Raw genomic sequence first — 20,180 nt, 5'->3', positions numbered from 1 at the left:
GAAATGCTGTGGCGAGAGCTGTGCATAAACAAATGCCCACAAACCTCAATAAACCCGAGAAATGTTGAAAAAAGAGTGAGCCAAAACTCCTCCAGAACGATGTGAGAGACTAATAAAGTCATACAGAAAATGATTACTTCAAATTATTGCTGCTAAAAGTGGCCCATTGTTGTGCCATTCATCCACGACCATCACCTCATGTTGCAGCATGATAATGCACGGCCCCATGTTGCAAGGATCTGTACACAATTAAATTTTTTCCTTTGATTGAAGAAGAACAAAAGTGCAAAGTAATGCAAATAAAAGAATAAAACAAACAAAAGAAAGTGCAAACGTCAACAGAAATTATTGGTAATTGTAAAAAAAAAAGAAAAAAAAAGGGTAATTAAATATGATTAAATGTGATTCAACAGGATTGTCTAATCACATTTGAGAACCTTGAAACTGCTGTAACCTATATTAATTACGGTGTTATTCATGAACATCATCAGGAAAGAACGAATCATGGAGCACTTATGAAGTAAATTTCTTTAAAGTGCTGCAGACAAAAAACAATACAAGACAGATTTAATTACTAATGAAGGTACCTTTTATTGCAAACATTTGTGGACTTTGGCACCTGCAAGGCACAGAATACACTTTCATGAGAGCGCGAATGAGTGGAATGGGTCTGCAAAAGAACTGGGGAAAATAATCATTTCATTTTCACATAGGGAATTCCTTTCACAGAAAGGACAAGGTCTAGCTGCAGACACAAAGAGTAAACAGTACATGGAGCCCATGTATGATCGGTTGCACGCAGAACCGATGCAAGTGTTCAGTCACCATGAACTCCAACAGCAACCAAAATTATTATTAGATGGCTTGGCCATTTCGAATTCATTGCTGCTTTTCAAAGGGGCGGAGAGATGAATGTGAAGATAGGTGAGGGAATCTATAGGTACTCTACTAGTGTTCAACAGAACGCACGAGTGCCCACATGCACATGAGCTTTTAAGTGCTGTTCATCCAAACCACCCATGCAAAGAGGAGGAGCTTTTCATTGGAAGTGGGTTTATCTGCACTGATTCTTCATGTTTAGTGTCTACCTTCTTTTGAACTGAGTGTGCACACACTCTTTTTTGTTTAAATGGAAGAATTGCATGTTGCAACCTTTACATAAGGTTTCTAATACTGTCTCCCAGTAACAGCTTAATACTGACAGGCAACACACCATTAAAACACACACACACAGCAGTCATTTTTTATAAAACAACAAAGAAAATAACTTCCAGTTTGACAAATAAACAAAGTTATCATATGAATAAAGAAAATGGGAAACTCTAAAGGAAAGTCCATGGAAGACTGATTTTTTCCCCCCTTGATCAGCAAAGTATCGGCTGTGTGCAAATGTCTCTAAATCAAGAGCCTTGGCAGCCTGAAATCCCATCGGTCATTCATCCTGCGGGGCGGCACACCCGGCACTGGGCCCTCTGATTATGATGCTCACATGATTCAGTTACCACAATCCCAAAAAGCTCATTAGGTTTAGTGTTATTCTTGGAGACAAGACTGGGGCGTTTCCTTGGAGATGAGGGTGGAAGTAAACAGGAGTGCAGAAACTTTAGTTTTATATTCTGAGAACCTGCATAGTGAATTCAAGGCACTGAGGGTTTATTTAGGGCAGCACACACACACACACAGACACAGACACGCAATCTTTTGGATACTTTGGTAAGGCAGATTTTTCTAGATTTTAGTATTTTGGCATTAGGATATTGCAGATTATCTTGCTAGTTTTGGATACACATGCACACATGTACTAAATTACCTTAAAGGGATAGTTCACCTAAAAATGAAAAATTGTGTCATTTACTCAGCGTAATGTCATTACAATTCTGTGTAATTTATTTTCTGTGGGACACAAAAGGAGATGTTTAGCACTGCTCTTTTCCATAAAATGAAATTAAATGGTAGCCAGTGCTGTCAAACCTGTAAAAAAAAAAATTACAAAAAGCAACATAAAAGTAGCACCATTCATCCATAAAAGCTATTATGTGGCTTTAGAAGATTTGAAATACAAACCTTAGTCAGGGTAGATAACATATTGAATTTAAATTGATAGTTCACCCAAAAGTAAACATTTTATCATCATTTACTCACCCTCATGTAATTTCAAACCTGTATGACTTTCTTCTGTGGAACACAAAAGAAGATATTTTGAAGAATGTTGGCAACTAAACAGTTTTGGTTGCCATTGCCTTCCATTATATGGACAAAAAATGCAATGGAAATCAATAGGAACCAAAACTGTTTGGTTATCAACATTCTTCAAAATATCCTCTTTTGTGATCAGCAGAAGGGAAGAAAATGCATACAAGTTTGGAAAAATATTAGAGTGTGTAAATGATAACTGAATTTACTTTTTGGGTAGACATGGATGAAAACGAGGCTGTAAGTGTTAGACTTTCACAATGGAACACTGTATAAATGTCCTAGATCTCACAACTTTTAAAAGTTTTTGTCTTTTAAAAGTCCTTTTGAATGTTATTAAATAAGAGTACAGTCCATTGAACATACTGTACTTTTATCCCTTGCAACCTCATTTTCATTCCTGTCAAAATAAAATGTCACTACCCTGACTAAGGTCTATAGCACAGAAAATTACTTTTATGGCACTTTTTTCCATCCTTTTTTATTGTACCAGCATGAAAAAGTGCAACCAGCACAGTCATCAGAATTTTTTTGTGTTCCACAGAAGAAAGCAAGCTGGGTTTGTAACAACGTGACAGTTAGTAAATAACAGAATTTCTGTTTTTCCGTTTACTATCCTTTTAATTTGTTCTGGGGCTCTTTTTAATTCTCTCTGCCTTACACCACAAACTCTGGTTCTGCTTCTGTGGTCAAGTGTTCTGTGGTCAGATCTTCTCTGTCCAGATCCAGAGAAAAATACTTGCTGGTTCTCTTGATGGGAAATGCATGTTGGTTATTCCGGATGCCAGCGCACTGATCTGCAAGTCCCTGGTATCCACAGCCGACCGTGTCCCCGAGGTCTGGCTCGCAGCCGAACGTATAGCTATGTGCGGTGTCCTGGCAAAGCTCCGCCCACTCCTGACAGTTCCTCTGGAACAGACGAACATCATCAAGTGATTGGCTGTGCCGGTCTGTGGAGCTCTGGCCCTTCCTGCCCATCGCCATCTAATAAAACAAAGACAATGAAACATGTCAGCACAAAGGAAACTAACAAGCCGCATTAAAACAGAAATCACAGACTACACTAACTCTCAACTAACCCTAAAATCTCAAGAGCGGTTAGCTGTACACTCACATGAATTGACAGATGAGAAACGACAATGCTGTTGGGTGTAGGGTAAGGCTGCCCTAAACAAATACTTTTAAGAGGAAGTGGGGTTACCAGCACTGTTAAAAGAGATTACATGATTACTCAACAGAAGAATGATGCAGCTCAAAATGCAGAGTGGATGTCCTTGGTTTAACTTCAGCGGCTGAGACGGTGTCATTTAACAGCTGTAACGTGTTGTGTGTAAACGTGTGTGTGTATAGGTGCACCTGGGGAAGACATTCGATGCTCTGACCCCTCATTCTCACTACGGTCTCTGATGAGCTGGATGTGGAAGAACTGACTTCCTTCACCACTAACCCTGAAATGCACAAACATATACAAAACACATGCATTCTTAATAATTTTCTCCCATCAGACATTTGAAGGTCACTAGGGTCAGGCTAGGGTGTACAGTAAATTTAGTTGTCGATTCAAACTCCACCGCTTTCAGGTACTTGTCCATTAAAACGACAGGATACTCATACTTTTTAAGTAGTGACTTCCTAAGATTATTTTCATGACTCTTCCATGACTTTTCCAGCCATCCATTATCACTGGAACTGGATTCTTAAAAATCCAGTATATAACATTTTATAAAGCACTCAAAAAGACCAATTTCTAGTCAATGAAATGTTTTAGAGTGGAGCATAAATTGCTATGGCTTTTGGACATTTAGCAATCTCCAATGACTTTTCCAGGCCTGAAAAATTATCATTTCAAAATGTTCTTACTAAACCCTGTTCAATACCACAGTTTTGAAAGAGCAAATCATCAATTAACAAAGTCCTTCATTCACCCTGGGCAGCTGTAGGACAGCAAGAATTTGACTGACAAACTGACTTGGAAAAGTGGCACTAAAAGGTCAATCTACAGCTAATGTCTGCCTCCAGAGATGACACAGCTTGAATTTATCCACCTGTCAGCAACAGGCGTGGTTGATACACCCAAGCCTTCAGAAATCATTCTAATATGCTGATTTGGTGCTCAAGAAACATTTCTTATTATTAATGTTGAAAACAGTTGTGCTACTTAAGCAACATTATAAATGTCTTTACTGTCACTATTGATGAATTTAATGCTTCCTAGCTGGAAAAAAAAGATTTCTAAATAATATAATATAATCTATGCTTGTATATACCGGAGCATCCGTTGTTCTGTGCTGACAGCATGTCCTCTGTGATATGAATACACAGCTCCTGGTTGAGATCTAAATCGTGAAGATCTTCACAACTTCTCGGATCATCAACCAACATCTCAATCTCTGAAGAAACACACAAACACACAGAAATTCTGAGCACTGAAACTGCTACTGCTTCAGTAGTATGATTAGTATGAATGAGCAGTGTATCTGCAGAATAAAAAAAAAAAAAAGACTTTAAGTCCTTTTTTAAGACCTACACAAATAAAATTTCAGCCTTTCACATTTCACCCTTTAAACCATTTATAAGAAAAGGTATTCAAAAGTATCAATTATATTAATTCAAACAATTATTATCAATCAATTATTATATTAATTAAACAAAGACAAGAAAACATGTCAGCACAAAGGAAACAAACAAGCCGCATTAAAACAGAAATCACAGACTACACTAACTCTCAACTAACCCTAAAATCTCAAGAGCGGTTAGCTGTACACTCACATGAATTGACAGATGAGAAACGACAATGCTGTTGGGTGTAGGGTAAGGCTGCCCTAAACAAATACTTTTAAGAGGAAGTGGGGTTACCAGCACTGTTAAAAGAGATTACATGATTACTCAACAGAAGAATGATGCAGCTCAAAATGCAGAGTGGATGTCCTTGGTTTAACTTCAGCGGCTGAGACGGTGTCATTTAACAGCTGTAACGTGTTGTGTGTAAACGTGTGTGTGTATAGGTGCACCTGGGGAAGACATTCGATGCTCTGACCCCTCATTCTCACTACGGTCTCTGATGAGCTGGATGTGGAAGAACTGACTTCCTTCACCACTAACCCTGAAATGCACAAACATATACAAAACACATGCATTCTTAATAATTTTCTCCCATCAGACATTTGAAGGTCACTAGGGTCAGGCTAGGGTGTACAGTAAATTTAGTTGTCGATTCAAACTCCACCGCTTTCAGGTACTTGTCCATTAAAACGACAGGATACTCATACTTTTTAAGTAGTGACTTCCTAAGATTATTTTCATGACTCTTCCATGACTTTTCCAGCCATCCATTATCACTGGAACTGGATTCTTAAAAATCCAGTATATAACATTTTATAAAGCACTCAAAAAGACCAATTTCTAGTCAATGAAATGTTTTAGAGTGGAGCATAAATTGCTATGGCTTTTGGACATTTAGCAATCTCCAATGACTTTTCCAGGCCTGAAAAATTATCATTTCAAAATGTTCTTACTAAACCCTGTTCAATACCACAGTTTTGAAAGAGCAAATCATCAATTAACAAAGTCCTTCATTCACCCTGGGCAGCTGTAGGACAGCAAGAATTTGACTGACAAACTGACTTGGAAAAGTGGCACTAAAAGGTCAATCTACAGCTAATGTCTGCCTCCAGAGATGACACAGCTTGAATTTATCCACCTGTCAGCAACAGGCGTGGTTGATACACCCAAGCCTTCAGAAATCATTCTAATATGCTGATTTGGTGCTCAAGAAACATTTCTTATTATTAATGTTGAAAACAGTTGTGCTACTTAAGCAACATTATAAATGTCTTTACTGTCACTATTGATGAATTTAATGCTTCCTAGCTGGAAAAAAAAGATTTCTAAATAATATAATATAATCTATGCTTGTATATACCGGAGCATCCGTTGTTCTGTGCTGACAGCATGTCCTCTGTGATATGAATACACAGCTCCTGGTTGAGATCTAAATCGTGAAGATCTTCACAACTTCTCGGATCATCAACCAACATCTCAATCTCTGAAGAAACACACAAACACACAGAAATTCTGAGCACTGAAACTGCTACTGCTTCAGTAGTATGATTAGTATGAATGAGCAGTGTATCTGCAGAATAAAAAAAAAAAAAAGACTTTAAGTCCTTTTTTAAGACCTACACAAATAAAATTTCAGCCTTTCACATTTCACCCTTTAAACCATTTATAAGAAAAGGTATTCAAAAGTATCAATTATATTAATTCAAACAATTATTATCAATCAATTATTATATTAATTTAATAACATATAACTATATCTTAGTGTCTTAATTGTTTAGATTTCTATAATGCATTGGCATTAGCTTCTTGTCGAGCCACCGGTTCACATTTATGTGTTTGCTGCATAAAAATATGGGTGGATTTTTGCTTTGGTCTCAACAAAAACAGCAGATGGCCTTATTGGAAATGCACATCCATTCTCTGCCAGCAGGTGGAGCTTTCAGAACTGCAGAAATATAACTGTTTCCCCGGTAACCGCAGCACACAAAGCCATTTAAGACTTTTTATGGCCTTAGATTTAATACAACTAAATCTAAGACTTTTTAAGGGCCCGCAGAAACCCTTCTGAGATTTGATCAGTGCACCCATTTAATCATACAGCATTTATTATTGATACTGTTATTACTAATGTAATGAGCCTGTGAGGTACAATTAATTGGCTATCAGAGAAGTCTCATATTCATCTGTGTGTGTGTCTCCTACCGTCCTCATCCAGGCAGTGCTCCTTGCTGCTGCTCTCGATGCCAGACGTGTGTGTGCTGGCATGACTGGTGTTGGAAGATGAGTGTGTTCTCAGCGGTCGGTGGGGTGTGTTCGTAGGTGTTCGGAAACTGTCAGTGTCGATGCCGGATGTACGGGAGCTGCCATGACTTGTGGTGGAGTGTCGTGAAAAGGGATTGGGTCGTGACGTGCTGCCTGCACTGCTGCCGCTGGCACGCGAACGCTGCTCCAAATGATCCATGTCCGCCTCCAGAGCATCACTGATATATGACTCCCTGTACTGCTTCTTTTCTGAGAACACACATAGTTTAATAATGTCAACCATACGCTCTAGGTCCTTTGTAAAACAAAACAATAACACTTCCATGACATCACAAATAAAAAAAGGAATTATAATAAAATAAAAGAATTTCATTCTGCTGAGTATGGCTTTTATCATATTCTAATGTGTCCATGTTTGTAAAGTCAGTGTATGATTTAAAAATAAAAATAATTTTTAAAGTGTATATGCCATTCATTTTTTATTTGTTAATTTTATCACCTAGCTTGATTTATCTGTATATCACAGATTTCATTTAACTTTCAATTATTATCTTAAGAAATGTTACCATTCCAGCAAATCTGTCATGCATATTCTCAACATACCTTCATTTTCCTCCAGTCGTCGAACCTGTTTCAGCACAGGCTGTAGGTTCATATACAATCGGTGGCTGTTGCTGAGTAGCTGTAGGAGGTGTCGTGAGCGCAGAGGACAGCCTGTATTGTAGATGAGCTTCCTGGCTGAAGGCAAACCATCAGGAAGAATCTCAAACCTCTTCCCCTGTGGACAGGAAATGAGTCAAAGGTTGATTCCAATAAAAAGGTGTAAACACTGACACCTAATGGCACAGAATTATACACTTCACCTTTAAATCATACTAATAAAGCACTGTAACACTGACCACAAACACTAGTTTCCCCACGTTGGTCCAGGGAAAATCATACAAGAGTTGCCTGACAGTTCCCACATTCTGAAAAAAATGTATGTAACCATCATACATAGAAATGCACAATGTATTATCTGAAAGAGCTGGATTTTATACAATTTGCTGTATAACCTCATTCAGTAAGTGTACAAACAGCATACCTGAAAAATCTGAATCCCACGTAAGGTCAGTCCCAGAGTTAAAGAAGCCTCCAGCTCTTTCTTATCCTGGGGAAAAAAATAAAATAAAATAAAAATCACATTATGTTGAAAAATCAGCCTGTATGCGCGCACACACACACACACAGTCAATAGTTCTTCTCTGACCTTGTAAAGGCGGTAATAATGAACAGTCACGTCGTCCAATAGTGCAGCTTCCTTTATGTATTTCAGCTGGGCTTCTGATGCCGTAAGAGCAAACTGCTCTTTGTGCATGTTTGGAATATGACGGAGAATATAGTCACATCCTCTCTTCGCAATTACCTGGAAAAGATAGAACCAGAATAATAATAAAGCACACCTTTTGACTGATAAATTTACATGATTTTCCAGTTATTTTTAATTACTATGTACAGATTTTTTAAAAATCATGTTATAGAGACTGCATTAAAAATAAATAAAAAGTAAAAAAAAAAACTTGCATTTATTTAAAATAGAAATCTTATGTAACAATATACACTACCGTTCAAAAGTTTGGGGTAAGTACTTTTTTTTTTTAAGAAATTAATACTTTTATTCAGCAAGGATGTGTTAAATTGATAAACAGTGAGAGTAAAGACTTGTATTGTTAGAAAAGATTTATATTTTGAATAAATGCTGTTCTTTAATTTTTTTTTTTTTTTCATCAAAGAATCCTGAAAAAAAGTATCACAGGTTCCAAAAAACTTAAGCAGCACAACTGTTTCCTACATTGATAATAAATCAGCATATTAGAATGATTTCTGAAGGATCAAGTGACACTAAAGACTGTAGTAATGGCGGATGAAAATTCAGCTTTGCCACCACAGAAATTAATTATATTTTGAAGTATATTAAAATAGAAAACAATTTTTAAATTGTAATAAGACTACACAAGATTACATTCCTTTCTGTATTTTAGACTTCTTTAAAAAAAAACATAAATCTTTTGAATGGCAGTGACTTTACTTTTAGAAAAGTACAGTTTTAAGGTACATTTTCTCAGTTCACCCATTGGCAGGTGTGGCAAAATGTTAATGTTAAACCACTGCTGATTTGTTTGGTTTTCTACTCAAGCAACTAAAACTGCTAAAAAAAAAAAAATAAGACTGGCATTCAGCAGATATAATCCTAGTTGCCAACCTTGGCTATGGTGATGTCCCTGAACACTTAACATTCATAAAAACACAAAAATCATCATCCAGTGCTGTCAGGGCTATCCCTAATCTCTCAAGAGTTCAACAGCACAGTCTATCTCTGACTGCACCATCCTGCAGTAAAGCAGTGTCTCACACCATGTGTATCCAGATGATAGCACAGCTCAGCAAGCCTAAAGCTAATGCACCCTAGATTCTCTTTAAAAGCTTTTGACTATTTTTAACCTCAATCCTCTACATGATGATGAATAAAGCGTCTTTTTACAACAGGCTCTGTTAAATTCGGGGACAGCACAGTGCGGCCCATAAACCACACACAGAGGGCAGTCGGAGCATATGCACATTTAACAGGCTTGATCAGCATAATGATTCATCAGGAAGCAGTTTAATGGGGTGCTGTGCAGACATACCCAAGAGGGAAAATATGCTTCCGGCTGGAAATAGGCACCAAAGTGTTTGTTCCGTTTGAAGTTTCCCAGGTCAGCCTGCAGCGCAAATGCAGCCAGAAGGAAATAAGCCTCCTCTCTCTGGATGCACTGAGACTGCAGTACCTGCTTCCGCAAGTGCCAATAGTAATAATACCGTGCCACGCGATCACTAAAACAGACAGACATAGAACATTTTCATTTTTTCTATAGACGTTTAGTATGTATACACTACTGTTCAAAGGTTTAGGGTCAGGATGACTTTTTGTGTTTTTGATAGGAGTCTCATAGGAGGCTGCATTCATTTGATAAAAAATACAGTAAAAACAGTAATATTGTGAAATATTATTACAATAAAAAAAAATTCTATTGTTATACATTTTAAAATGTGATAGCAAAATTATTTCTGTGATAGCAAAGCTGAATTTTCAGCAGTCACTTCAGTCTTACGTGTCACATGATCCTTCAGAAAGTGATTTGGTGATCAAGACACATTTCTTATTATTATCAATGTTGAAAACAGTTGTGCTGCGTAATATTTGTGTGGAATCTGTGATATTTTTTCATAATTCTTTGATAAATAAAAAGAAAACATTTGGAAATCGATTTTTTGTAATAATGTAAAAGTCTTCACTGTCACTTTTTATAAGTTTAAAGCATTTAATCCTACTGACCCCAAACTTTTGAATGTAGACATGCGTGTGACTCACCTGATAAGTCTGCCATTTTCAACATAATACTGTGCTCTGAAGTGAACAATCATCGGAGGTCCAAACTTGTCAATTCCCTGCAGTTGGCAAGAATTCAGTCAAAATGTGCACCAAAAAAAAACCCACACATACACACATATACATATATATATATATTTCAAGAAAACAAAACCCTGTGTGTGTGATACCTTGCTAGCTTCCCGTTTCCACTCTTTTGGACAATATTTAGACAGTTTCTGTCCCAGTTCCATGTATATGTGTTCATTGTCTAGGAAAAAAAGCACATTATAACACACTGAAACACACATGCATTTAGATCTTTAATGTTTGTGTATATAGCATATGTAATGTAAAATGGGAAAAAGTCAGTAATTTCCGCTATATAAAACCCTGACAGGGTGGTCAAGAACAGAAAATATAATAATAACCAGCAGACTGTATATTTCCCAAATAATTGCATGGTTACTTACCAAATAAATGAATAAACAGACATACAAATTTTATATGAGTTGAAATTATTTTATCATGAGAATAAAAACACCACAGAGTGATACACAAGAACCAAAACCCTGGATGCCTGGGATAATCAATACAGTGTAGCACCCGTAATATAACACAGTGACAGAACTGACAAATCAAATCAGAATCAAGTACAGAGAGCCGTGTAAAGTATGTTATGTTGGTTTTAAATAGACAAGTCAGAGCGTAAGAAAGTATAAAGCTGTTTTAAGCCCGTTTGTATGTGTGTGTGTTGCAGTGTTTTTGGCCTTACTCTGAATAACACTGAGGCCGAACAGGTGGCAGTCCTTCAACCTGAGCAGATCACAGACCTGCACCAACAACTCCTGACACACAGCCTTAACCTGAGAGAAAAGAACAGATGTATTAGAGAGAGAAAGGATATATTGATGGGGAATGGGAAACAGGTTTCACTTATCAATGGAATTTTTTTTATATTATTTTGCTGTCTGTAACGTTGGCCCTAAAAAGCTGCTTCTCAAACTATTACTAAACTGTGAAATTATGCAATAAACAGAGCTACATTTTTTAAATATTTATTTGTGAACAGATTATGTTTCCAATGCAAGCCCACAACTTCAGAACAGGACCCAAAATGACATGTTCAGAACCTGTTGTCCATAAACAACAATCTTTGTATATGATGCAAATAGATAATTGCAATTAAATTTTTTCCATTTATTTTTAAATGACATGGAAGCTGTGCGGTCTTAAAGCAATCACCAATGGTGTGCGTCATTGAGTCCATGGAGTTGTACTCACGCTGACTATTACATTGAGCGTTTCATCATTCGGGAGGAACAAACACACACACCGGCGGTCCTGCATCGTCTTGTTATTGTGGAAAGTCAGTTTGCTCATGTTTGAGAGGCTGCAGCCTGTAGATTTGTGCCCCTCACTGGAGCTCCACCCCTGAGTACCTCCCAGTCACGATGGGATCAGATAACTCAGACACACACACATAAAAAAAACACATACATACATACACACACACACACACACACAATCAGACCTGACTCACAACTGTTTCAAACCAGTTGTTTCTCCTGGATCAACACACAATCACACCACACAAACACAGCAGCCCCAGCGCCCGACTCTGAAAAAGAGAGAAAGACAGAAATAAATCAATTGAACAAGAATACAACTACAAAATGTTCCTGTTGGACATCCATCCTGGCAGGCAACTCTCCAAGTATTTCACATAAATATTAGAAAGCTATAATTTACTGGATTTTGTAAGAAACACAGGAACTCCAGCACTGGATTTCTTGTCCACAGAACAGAATTAAAAAAACCAAGGAAAACAGTGATGGATAGCTGTGGGTGGGTGCACAAAGAACACACTGCAAACACAAGTTGAAATAATTTTCCATTTGTTATGTAACGTAATTAATGTATTTGTTAGATTAATGTAAAGCTTCTACTAATAAAAAATACCATATCAATATTGAAAACATTCTGCATAACAACATGACAAACACTACAACAAAATTAATTTGAATATTATTCATCTGCAGGCCAAGTTAGCTTTTCTGCAGATTAGTTAGCTAACATGCTAAACTAGAATGTAACGTCTTTGTTTTAAATTCTCTCATCCAACCACAGTCAAAGTACAAAAACTTATGTCACGTTTCAAAATTATCTCGATTCAAAATTCTCTCTGTGATTCTAGATATTTTTGGGACATAACATCTGCTTGCACAGACATGAAACACTAACAGACTGATATCTCTCTCTCTGCCTCTATCAGTATCTGTGATATGAGTACAGGCCTACAGAAACTGCTGAACTGACAAAGCGAGAAAGTTACAGTGAAATATTACCATGATTTATTTTTTTGATCTCTTATCATGAATGAACTCCATCTAAAATGACAACAAATATGTCATATCCAATACACACATAAACATCAAACTTCATCTCTCAAATTTAAAGGAATATTCCAGATTATGTTTAACCTAATATATATGCACCACAAGTGTGTACCATCCAGTTGATTAAGCTCAACACTGATCAAACTCAACTTTTTCTTCACTGTACGTATAACTAACATGAAATACATTTGCAGAAATATACTTACTATGATCAAGTTGAAGTTGCAAATTTGAATGTCAGCTCAAAATGTAAGTAGATTACAACAAACCTTAAACTTGTAAGCACTAATTAGGACCTGTGTAACTTTCCCATCACATTCTGCTGCTTCACTATCTACAAAATGGGCCAGAAATATAAATAAAAAATAACATCTTGGAATCAGATTAAAATTGTTTTTAGTTTTACCAAAACTAAGTTAACCACAGTACTTTAAACTTGAATTTAAATGATTTTCATCAAAACTAAATTTTTTCCACAAGTACACTGCCATATGGCTCCATAAACTGATATTAAAATATTCTTTGTGGTTTGTGGAACTGTGTATGCGCTGCTATGACATTTTCTCAGTCCACTTGGCTGGCCTTTATTAAAGCTTGTTTTATTGTAACATTAAAAGAAATAATTTAAGCACTTGTACATTAAGAAAAATGTCAGGCAAAATGCAAAATGGAGTAGCGAGTAGACTTTGCATAAGCGAGAGACAGAGAGAAGAGGAAAATGTGCAGCAGTCAGGAGAATTCCACCCAACATCTGCTTCTCATTCCAACAATAGAGGCCTTTGATTCTCACACACACACACACACACACACACACACACTCTGCTACACGTACTACAGATGTGTAACGTTCAGATGCATACATCAGATGACAATGATGTAGATTTTGGCTTTTCATATAATGGTTAGGAGTTCATAAGGGATTGACTTTTAGGTTTCTATAAACATTGCCTACATTAGTATTTAAAAGGAAAGTGGGCAAACAGCCCAAAGGGGCTCAATAACAGCCCAAAAATCATATAATCTATGACGTGACTGATTAAAGTTACATTTTGAAGCCATTTTAAACTGGTACTGCTGAGCAGGATGAAAACAGAAAGGAAGAGAGGATTGCACGATTCCACATTTGTCACGATGTGTGACAAATGCATGACATTATGTGTGGCATTTCTTTGCTGAAAAGATGGAGAAACTTCCTGAATAATTTTTGAGACAAATACAACCCACACACATATAAAGTCCCAGTCACAGACTGTTATAATCTGCTACAGTATTAAGGTCTATGTTACGCCTGTCATCTATGTCATCCTGCTAACGCCTCGTTTTGCCTTCGGGGATCAAATCTTACCTTATCTTAAAAGACGTGCTGAAGTGCTGGGGTTAGTTTTTACAAACCATCTTACATCATCCACTGAACTTTTACCTCTCAGAAGGGAAACATCTAAAACCCATGCAGACAGAAAACCTTCCAGCAAAGTTAAGGAAAATGAACTAAGAAAGTTCCAGTAAAAAACAAAGCAAACATGGAAGTATGAGAGGTAAGGAAATGCCACTGATAGGTGGAATTCACATGTCCAGACTTGCTCAGACACTGTTGGTCCACAGTTATTTAGTGTGATTGTAATCCCAGACACATTCCCCTTTTCACATGCACTGAACCGTTTCTCTATGCCGCAGTAGAAGACACAACTAGGAGTAGTTTGGTATCGGATCATCTGAACACATCTGTAAACCTGTTATTAAATCCATTGTATAAAGTTCTTAATTCAATGAAGAAAGCAAGTAAGTTCTCCTTACACAAAAGATACGGAAGAGCCCTTGGCAAAGGAGGGTTTAAAGTCTAAAATAAAAGAATGTAATAAATGATAAAAATAAAAAAAAAAGAGGAAGGTGTGAACAGTTCAGCTGGAGGTTATTCAATACACTTATGTTTTCTGCCAGCTATGATACAGCTTATTACTAATAATATACAATACAATAATCTTGGTAGTAGTGTTTTTAGAAGCAAACATCAGGACAGATCTTTCGACAACATGTTTTGCAAAAATCCAGCAGTTAATTCTTTTTTTAAATTACATTTAAGGCAAATAAAAAGATAGTTAAATGAACCAGAGAGAGACAAAATATTCTTTGTATTTTGACATTAACCATATATATAAAAAAAAAAAAAACTGTATGAGTTTGAGCTAGATGAGCTGTGGGATGGAGTAAACACATATGATTTCCAATATCATGACCTAATTTCATGTTAAACCATTTTAAACCACACCTGTTTGAATAATTACTAAAAAGATCATAGAGTCATTTTTGCCTTTGAACTTTGTCTTTGAAGCATTAAGATTCTTTTTAATTAAGACTTTAAGACAAAATAAAAGACAGACTTAGTAGATGATTAGATGATTATAACAGGGAATAATCTATCGGATAAAAAAGCAGATGACATAAACATCTATATCTGTTATGTACACTACAAACGTTTGAGGTAAGATTTTGAAGAAAATGAATACTTTTATTTAGAAAGGATTATGTTCAATAGTAACAAAGACATTTATAATATTTACAAAAGATTTATATTTCAAATAAATTATATTCTTTTGACCTTTATTCAAAAAAAGAAAAAAAAAATGTATCACAGTTTCCACAGAAATATTAAACACCACAACTGATTTCAACATTGATAATAATAAGAAATATTTCTTAAGCATTAAATCAGCATATTAGAATCATTTCTGAAGGATTACATGACACTGAAATTTCAGCTTTGACATCACAGGAATAAAATCCCTTTTTTTTTGTAATAATATTTCACAGTATTGCGGTTTTTACAGTATTTTGGATCAAATAAATGCAGCTTTAGTAAGCATTCTTTCAAAAACATTTTTTAAAAATCTACCGATATTTAAAACCTAATGATTCCGCATCCAGACTGTGAAGACAAAGGCTACCGGCTGACTCTGGACAGGCATCATAACAGTACCACTGAGCAAGACACTGAACCCAAAGAATTGCCTTTACCATTAAACATTATTTATACATGTTATTCTGAGCAACCATGAATAATATCAAGTCAGATGATTTCATACGGAGACAATATTAACTAAAATCTTTTACAGTAATTCCGTCCATTCAATATAACTGTTAGGCAACAAACTTTAACATATAAAACTACACAAGGATCACTAGAACACAGCTGTTGGAGAGGCAAATAATAAAGGCAACACAAAGAACTACATAGAAACCACATTAAAAGGACTAGGGCGCTGCACACGCAATAACAACAAACCTACAAACAATAGCTTAACCTACCCAAGCGAGCCGGTAAACTAATCCATCTCTACCACTACTACACTGCCACCGAGACGGCCAATCAGAACGCAAGCTTTCTTTTAAAATATTAAAGAGTTATACCAAAAAAACATGTCATGTGAGAGATACGGTTTCAAACACGCAGCATGTTCAGGAGTAAGATCATGAAACATGCTCATGCAGGTGCAGAAAGAAGTTCAATATCTTTGTCTCATAACTGATAAAGTTTGCATCATTGATTCTGTTACTTTTCCTGTTTGTTACTGTGAAGCTGCTTTGAAACGATCTGTATTGTATAAAGAGCTTTATAAATAAAGGTGACTTGACAACCTTTTTGGAAAAATTATTCACTTGAGGATCAGAGAAGGTCACACTGATGAGACACTAAAAGCACTAGCAATACCTGGATTTAAATGTCTCGCAAAAGTATTAATTAGGCAGCATGCAGATTCAACCTGTAACCTTGTGTTTACAGTCCAGATACATAATCATAAAACATTCTTTAAGAGACATTTCCAAGTTAGATTAATCAGATGAGCCATTTTCTCCAGAAACACACGGGCGGGTTAGACCAGAGATGGCAGAAAAATCTTTACTCACTTGGGAGAAATCTTTTTTTGAACATCTATTCTAGCTGCCTTCAGGCAAATAAGACTTCATGAACACACCCACAAACATGCACACACACACACACAAATGAAGAGCAGCTCAGCAAAGAAAACATCCTGAGGTTAAAAAAAGAAAAAGGAAAGGAAACAAAAGGACAGCAGAAAATGCTTCCTGGCACCAAACAACAACAAACAAACAAACACAAGAGCAAATTTAACACTATGCCCAGCAGAACTAGACCTCATTATTCTTCAGGGCACAACATGAGAACACACACAGGATGTGACTACAGATCGACTCAGGCAAACCCGCATCAAAGCAAACACACTGACCAATCTTCAATGACAAAGTCAATTTGACACGTACGACTGGAAGGATGGAATCTTACACTGGGTAAAAAAAAACAAAAAAAAAAACACAAACACTTTGAGATTCAAATGATAAAATTACATAAACATAACTTATTACGAACGATTTTTGAACACATAAATTGATTTAGTCCCGATTTGAGGTTGCTAAAAAGCAAAACAAAAGCCAGAAAATACAACTGATTAACAACTCTTTTTAATAAACTCAAAATTAATTTGATCTATTAACATGTTATTCTCCAGGGGCCAATGAAACGATCCCCCTGCTGGTAAGAAACAGAAAGAGGGAATAAACCCTTCCAGAGACCTACACTTCAAACTTACGCATTAAAGATTTTCAGCGCTTAGAGAAAATCACTGTAACACAAGAGAGGATAAATGTGAGACCCTTAAACACCGGTCGGTGTAGAGTTGCACTGGGCTAATATTAAACCCGCCCTGACCGCAAAGAGGAAATTGTGAACATTCCTGAATCCAAAAGAGACAAGAAGAGAGAGAGAGGGAGAATAAAAATGAAACTTTTCCGATTCATGTTGTGTTGTGATGCAATTAACCTGCATGTTCCACCGAGATTGACATCACTTCCTGATGATTTGGGGACCCTGTGCTGCGCATGTAAAAATTAAAATAGTAATTTCAAAATTAATCTATAAATCTAACTGATTGTTATGGAGTCAATTTCAACACATTGTCAAAAAATACAATAATAAAAATAAATAAAATATATTTAAAAAAAACTGACCTCTACCAATGTACACCAACCACACAAATTTAGTGTTCATGTTTAATATTTGAGGTCTCCAAAATCTCAAACTTACATAATATTGTCATGGCAGACTTGTGAGGCATGTTTTACGAATCATGAAAGTTTGTTTATAATTAGTCCTCACAAAGTTCAATATCAATACCCAATATTATATTATTAAGAATGTTTATGAGATACTAAAAGGGGTCTCTGGGTTTCTCAGACCCCATATGGAAGTAAACATGCATATGATGCTGCTACGATGCTCCAAAACCCTGTCTTGGTAGGCAGCACATCAGGTTTTGAGACACATCCAAAGGGTCTTATTACAGCAGACCTTAACTTGGACAAACCCCACATAACCCCCAGGGTTATGTAGGCCATTGAGCTGACTGGGTGCTATAAACCAACCCAAGTACCAACACATTACTCCAAAAATAGCCAGGGAATGCCATATTATGGTCTAGAAGTAGTTGTATGATCTAAAACACGGATTTGAGCAGTAGAAACTTACCATGGTTGTGGTAAGATTCTACTGCTCAAATCCGTGTAGTTTCCGCCAAAATTACCACAATCAGTGGCAAATATCACGGTGAAACAAAGTAAGACGCTTTCAGGATCTTGCCACTTCGTTGTGAAACATTTCAGAAAGTGGTGACTAATGCCAAGTGACCACAGTTTTACTATAGTAAAATTAACTGTAGTAACTGGCTTCTTGGTGGAAACTATCGTTACCATGGTAAATTTGCAAGGCAGAATGCAAACACACTGCTGTGTTTTGGTCAAGCGCGAGTGTGTGTGTGTGTGTGTGTGTGTGTGTGTGTGTGTGTGATTCTGCGGGCCAGCGCTGCCACGTAGAATAAGTTTTTTGGGAAAATGGAAGAGAACTAAACCCTGGCACCCATGCAGACGAAATACTAAAGTTAGGACAACAAAACTCACCTTCTTGGTGACGATAATCCGCGTATTCCCAAAGAAACCTTCTTCCATATAGCTCTAGCTTTTATTCCTCTACTGCGCTCGCCAGTCTAGCACATAATCCCGAGCTGCGAACTCAACCCCATCGGGCTCCCTACCGCTCACAAATCACTATACATGTGGAGGGAATTTCCCAACCGTGGTGTAGGAGGGGTGACAGACCCCAAAGGAATCGGCCGGAAACGCGTCTGCTACACGGCGCCTCTTTCCCTTAATTTTTAAAAGCAACGTAACGTTAGCGGCTGCGCTATCTTTGTTCGGTCGAGGTGTTTACGTTTAACCAACCAAGCGTGGACGAAAGACCACCCCTCTGCAGCTGACGTTGGTAGTGTCCACGGCTGCTCAGCATGCAGGAGAACCGACGAATCCTGATACTAAAGCGAAGGATTACATTATGAATATTAATTAAGTCCTCCAGACGTTGCTTGGTAACCCTCCTGGAGCGTCCAGTCACGTATCTAAATTAATTTTCACGAACCAAGCCTTCACCATGGCAGGATTCCCCAATTCGCCAGCAGTCTAGCGCCCTTTGAGTTGCATCCAATCACGTATGCGTATTAGGCAAACGTCACGTTACGTGATTAATATTCATTAGCCAAGTCCTCGCCCTACGAAGCCTGCTGAGAACTGGAGCGCTTTTGCGCATGTAATAGAAATTGTGCACGTGCCCCCTCAGATTTCTGAGCCAAGTGGATTTTTAATGCAGCTTCCAAAAGACAAAAAATAGCCGAATAACTGTTTTTATATTTGATACAGTCGCACAGGTGTGATTAGATCGTTCAGTGCGCACATCATCAGCTGCTAAATTCAAATCTGCGTTCGCTGGCTGTCGCTGAGCCAGAGACAGACGCGTTTGTATAGCAACCAATTACACACGATTCTGTTGAGCTTATGAATGCAATGGCCAATCAGAGATGTTCAAATGAGTCATCGCTGAAACGCGGTGTTTTGTTCACTCGCTCCCTGACTGATTTCTCTGGGGAATTCTCTCATCAGAAACAACAAAGTGCAGATGTGCCTACAAGATATTCATTTCACAGTGTAAACATCTTCAGTGATTTTAATGGGAGTTTTTGAGAGTGCCTGAACTCTGGCTAGACTAAATGAAAATGTTCTTTGATAATGCAAATGTTCTTTGCTCTCTGTAAAATGAAAGTGTTATAATTAGTAACTTACAATATTGTTATTAAATTCACATTAAATACAAAGTCAGTCGTATTAGAAATATGTTATGGCATGACACCCATATCTGGTACTTAAAGACGGGTTTTTATGTGTGGTTAATAGATTACAGTATGGACCCTTTTCACAAGACTGTGATGACACGTTTAATGGTCATCAGCATCGTAAATCCTCGAAAGTTTTTCACATTT

General features: G+C 37.0%; 1 protein-coding gene across 3 annotated transcripts; it reads right to left on the bottom strand.

Moving 5' to 3' along the window:
- Positions 1-2,269: 2,269 nt before the first annotated feature.
- On the bottom strand, positions 2,270-19,134 carry frmd6 (FERM domain containing 6). Of its 3 annotated transcripts, none has more exons than XM_016548117.1 (14): positions 18,772-19,134; positions 11,690-12,026; positions 11,181-11,271; positions 10,597-10,676; positions 10,409-10,485; positions 9,684-9,870; positions 8,267-8,422; positions 8,102-8,167; positions 7,917-7,985; positions 7,621-7,795; positions 6,958-7,266; positions 6,116-6,238; positions 5,205-5,296; positions 2,270-3,177 (listed from the first exon to the last, which is right to left on the bottom strand). In XM_016548117.1, exons 2-14 carry the CDS (start codon positions 11,786-11,788, stop codon positions 2,851-2,853), a joined length of 1,851 nt encoding a protein of 616 aa, XP_016403603.1. In that variant the 5' UTR covers positions 11,789-12,026; positions 18,772-19,134; the 3' UTR covers positions 2,270-2,850. The 3 variants fall into 3 exon arrangements, with proteins under 3 accessions (XP_016403603.1, XP_016403610.1, XP_016403615.1); XM_016548124.1 differs by lacking the exon at positions 2,270-3,177 and adding an exon at positions 4,887-5,026; XM_016548129.1 differs by lacking the exon at positions 2,270-3,177 and adding an exon at positions 4,963-5,054.
- Positions 19,135-20,180: the final 1,046 nt, after the last annotated feature.

Source organism: Sinocyclocheilus rhinocerous, unplaced genomic scaffold (assembly GCF_001515625.1).
Source record: "Sinocyclocheilus rhinocerous isolate Xijiao unplaced genomic scaffold, SAMN03320098_v1.1 scaffold1214, whole genome shotgun sequence".
Lineage (NCBI taxonomy): Eukaryota > Metazoa > Chordata > Actinopteri > Cypriniformes > Cyprinidae > Sinocyclocheilus > Sinocyclocheilus rhinocerous.
Note: the sequence above shows the minus strand (reverse complement) of the source record. Positions and strands in the feature narration are given on the sequence as shown.

What these genes read in the sequence shown, in the direction of transcription:
- frmd6 (XM_016548117.1), bottom strand. Translation starts at nt 11,788, where the DNA reads ATGAGCAAACTGACTTTCCACAATAACAAGACGATGCAGGACCGCCGG. An exon ending in GAAAATGGCAGACTTATCAG is followed by an intron (nt 9,871 to 10,408) that starts GTGAGTCACACG and finishes TGTCTGTTTTAG; the next exon opens with TGATCGCGTGGCACGGTATT. An exon ending in ACGACTGGAGGAAAATGAAG is followed by an intron (nt 7,267 to 7,620) that starts GTATGTTGAGAA and finishes GTGTGTTCTCAG; the next exon opens with AAAAGAAGCAGTACAGGGAG.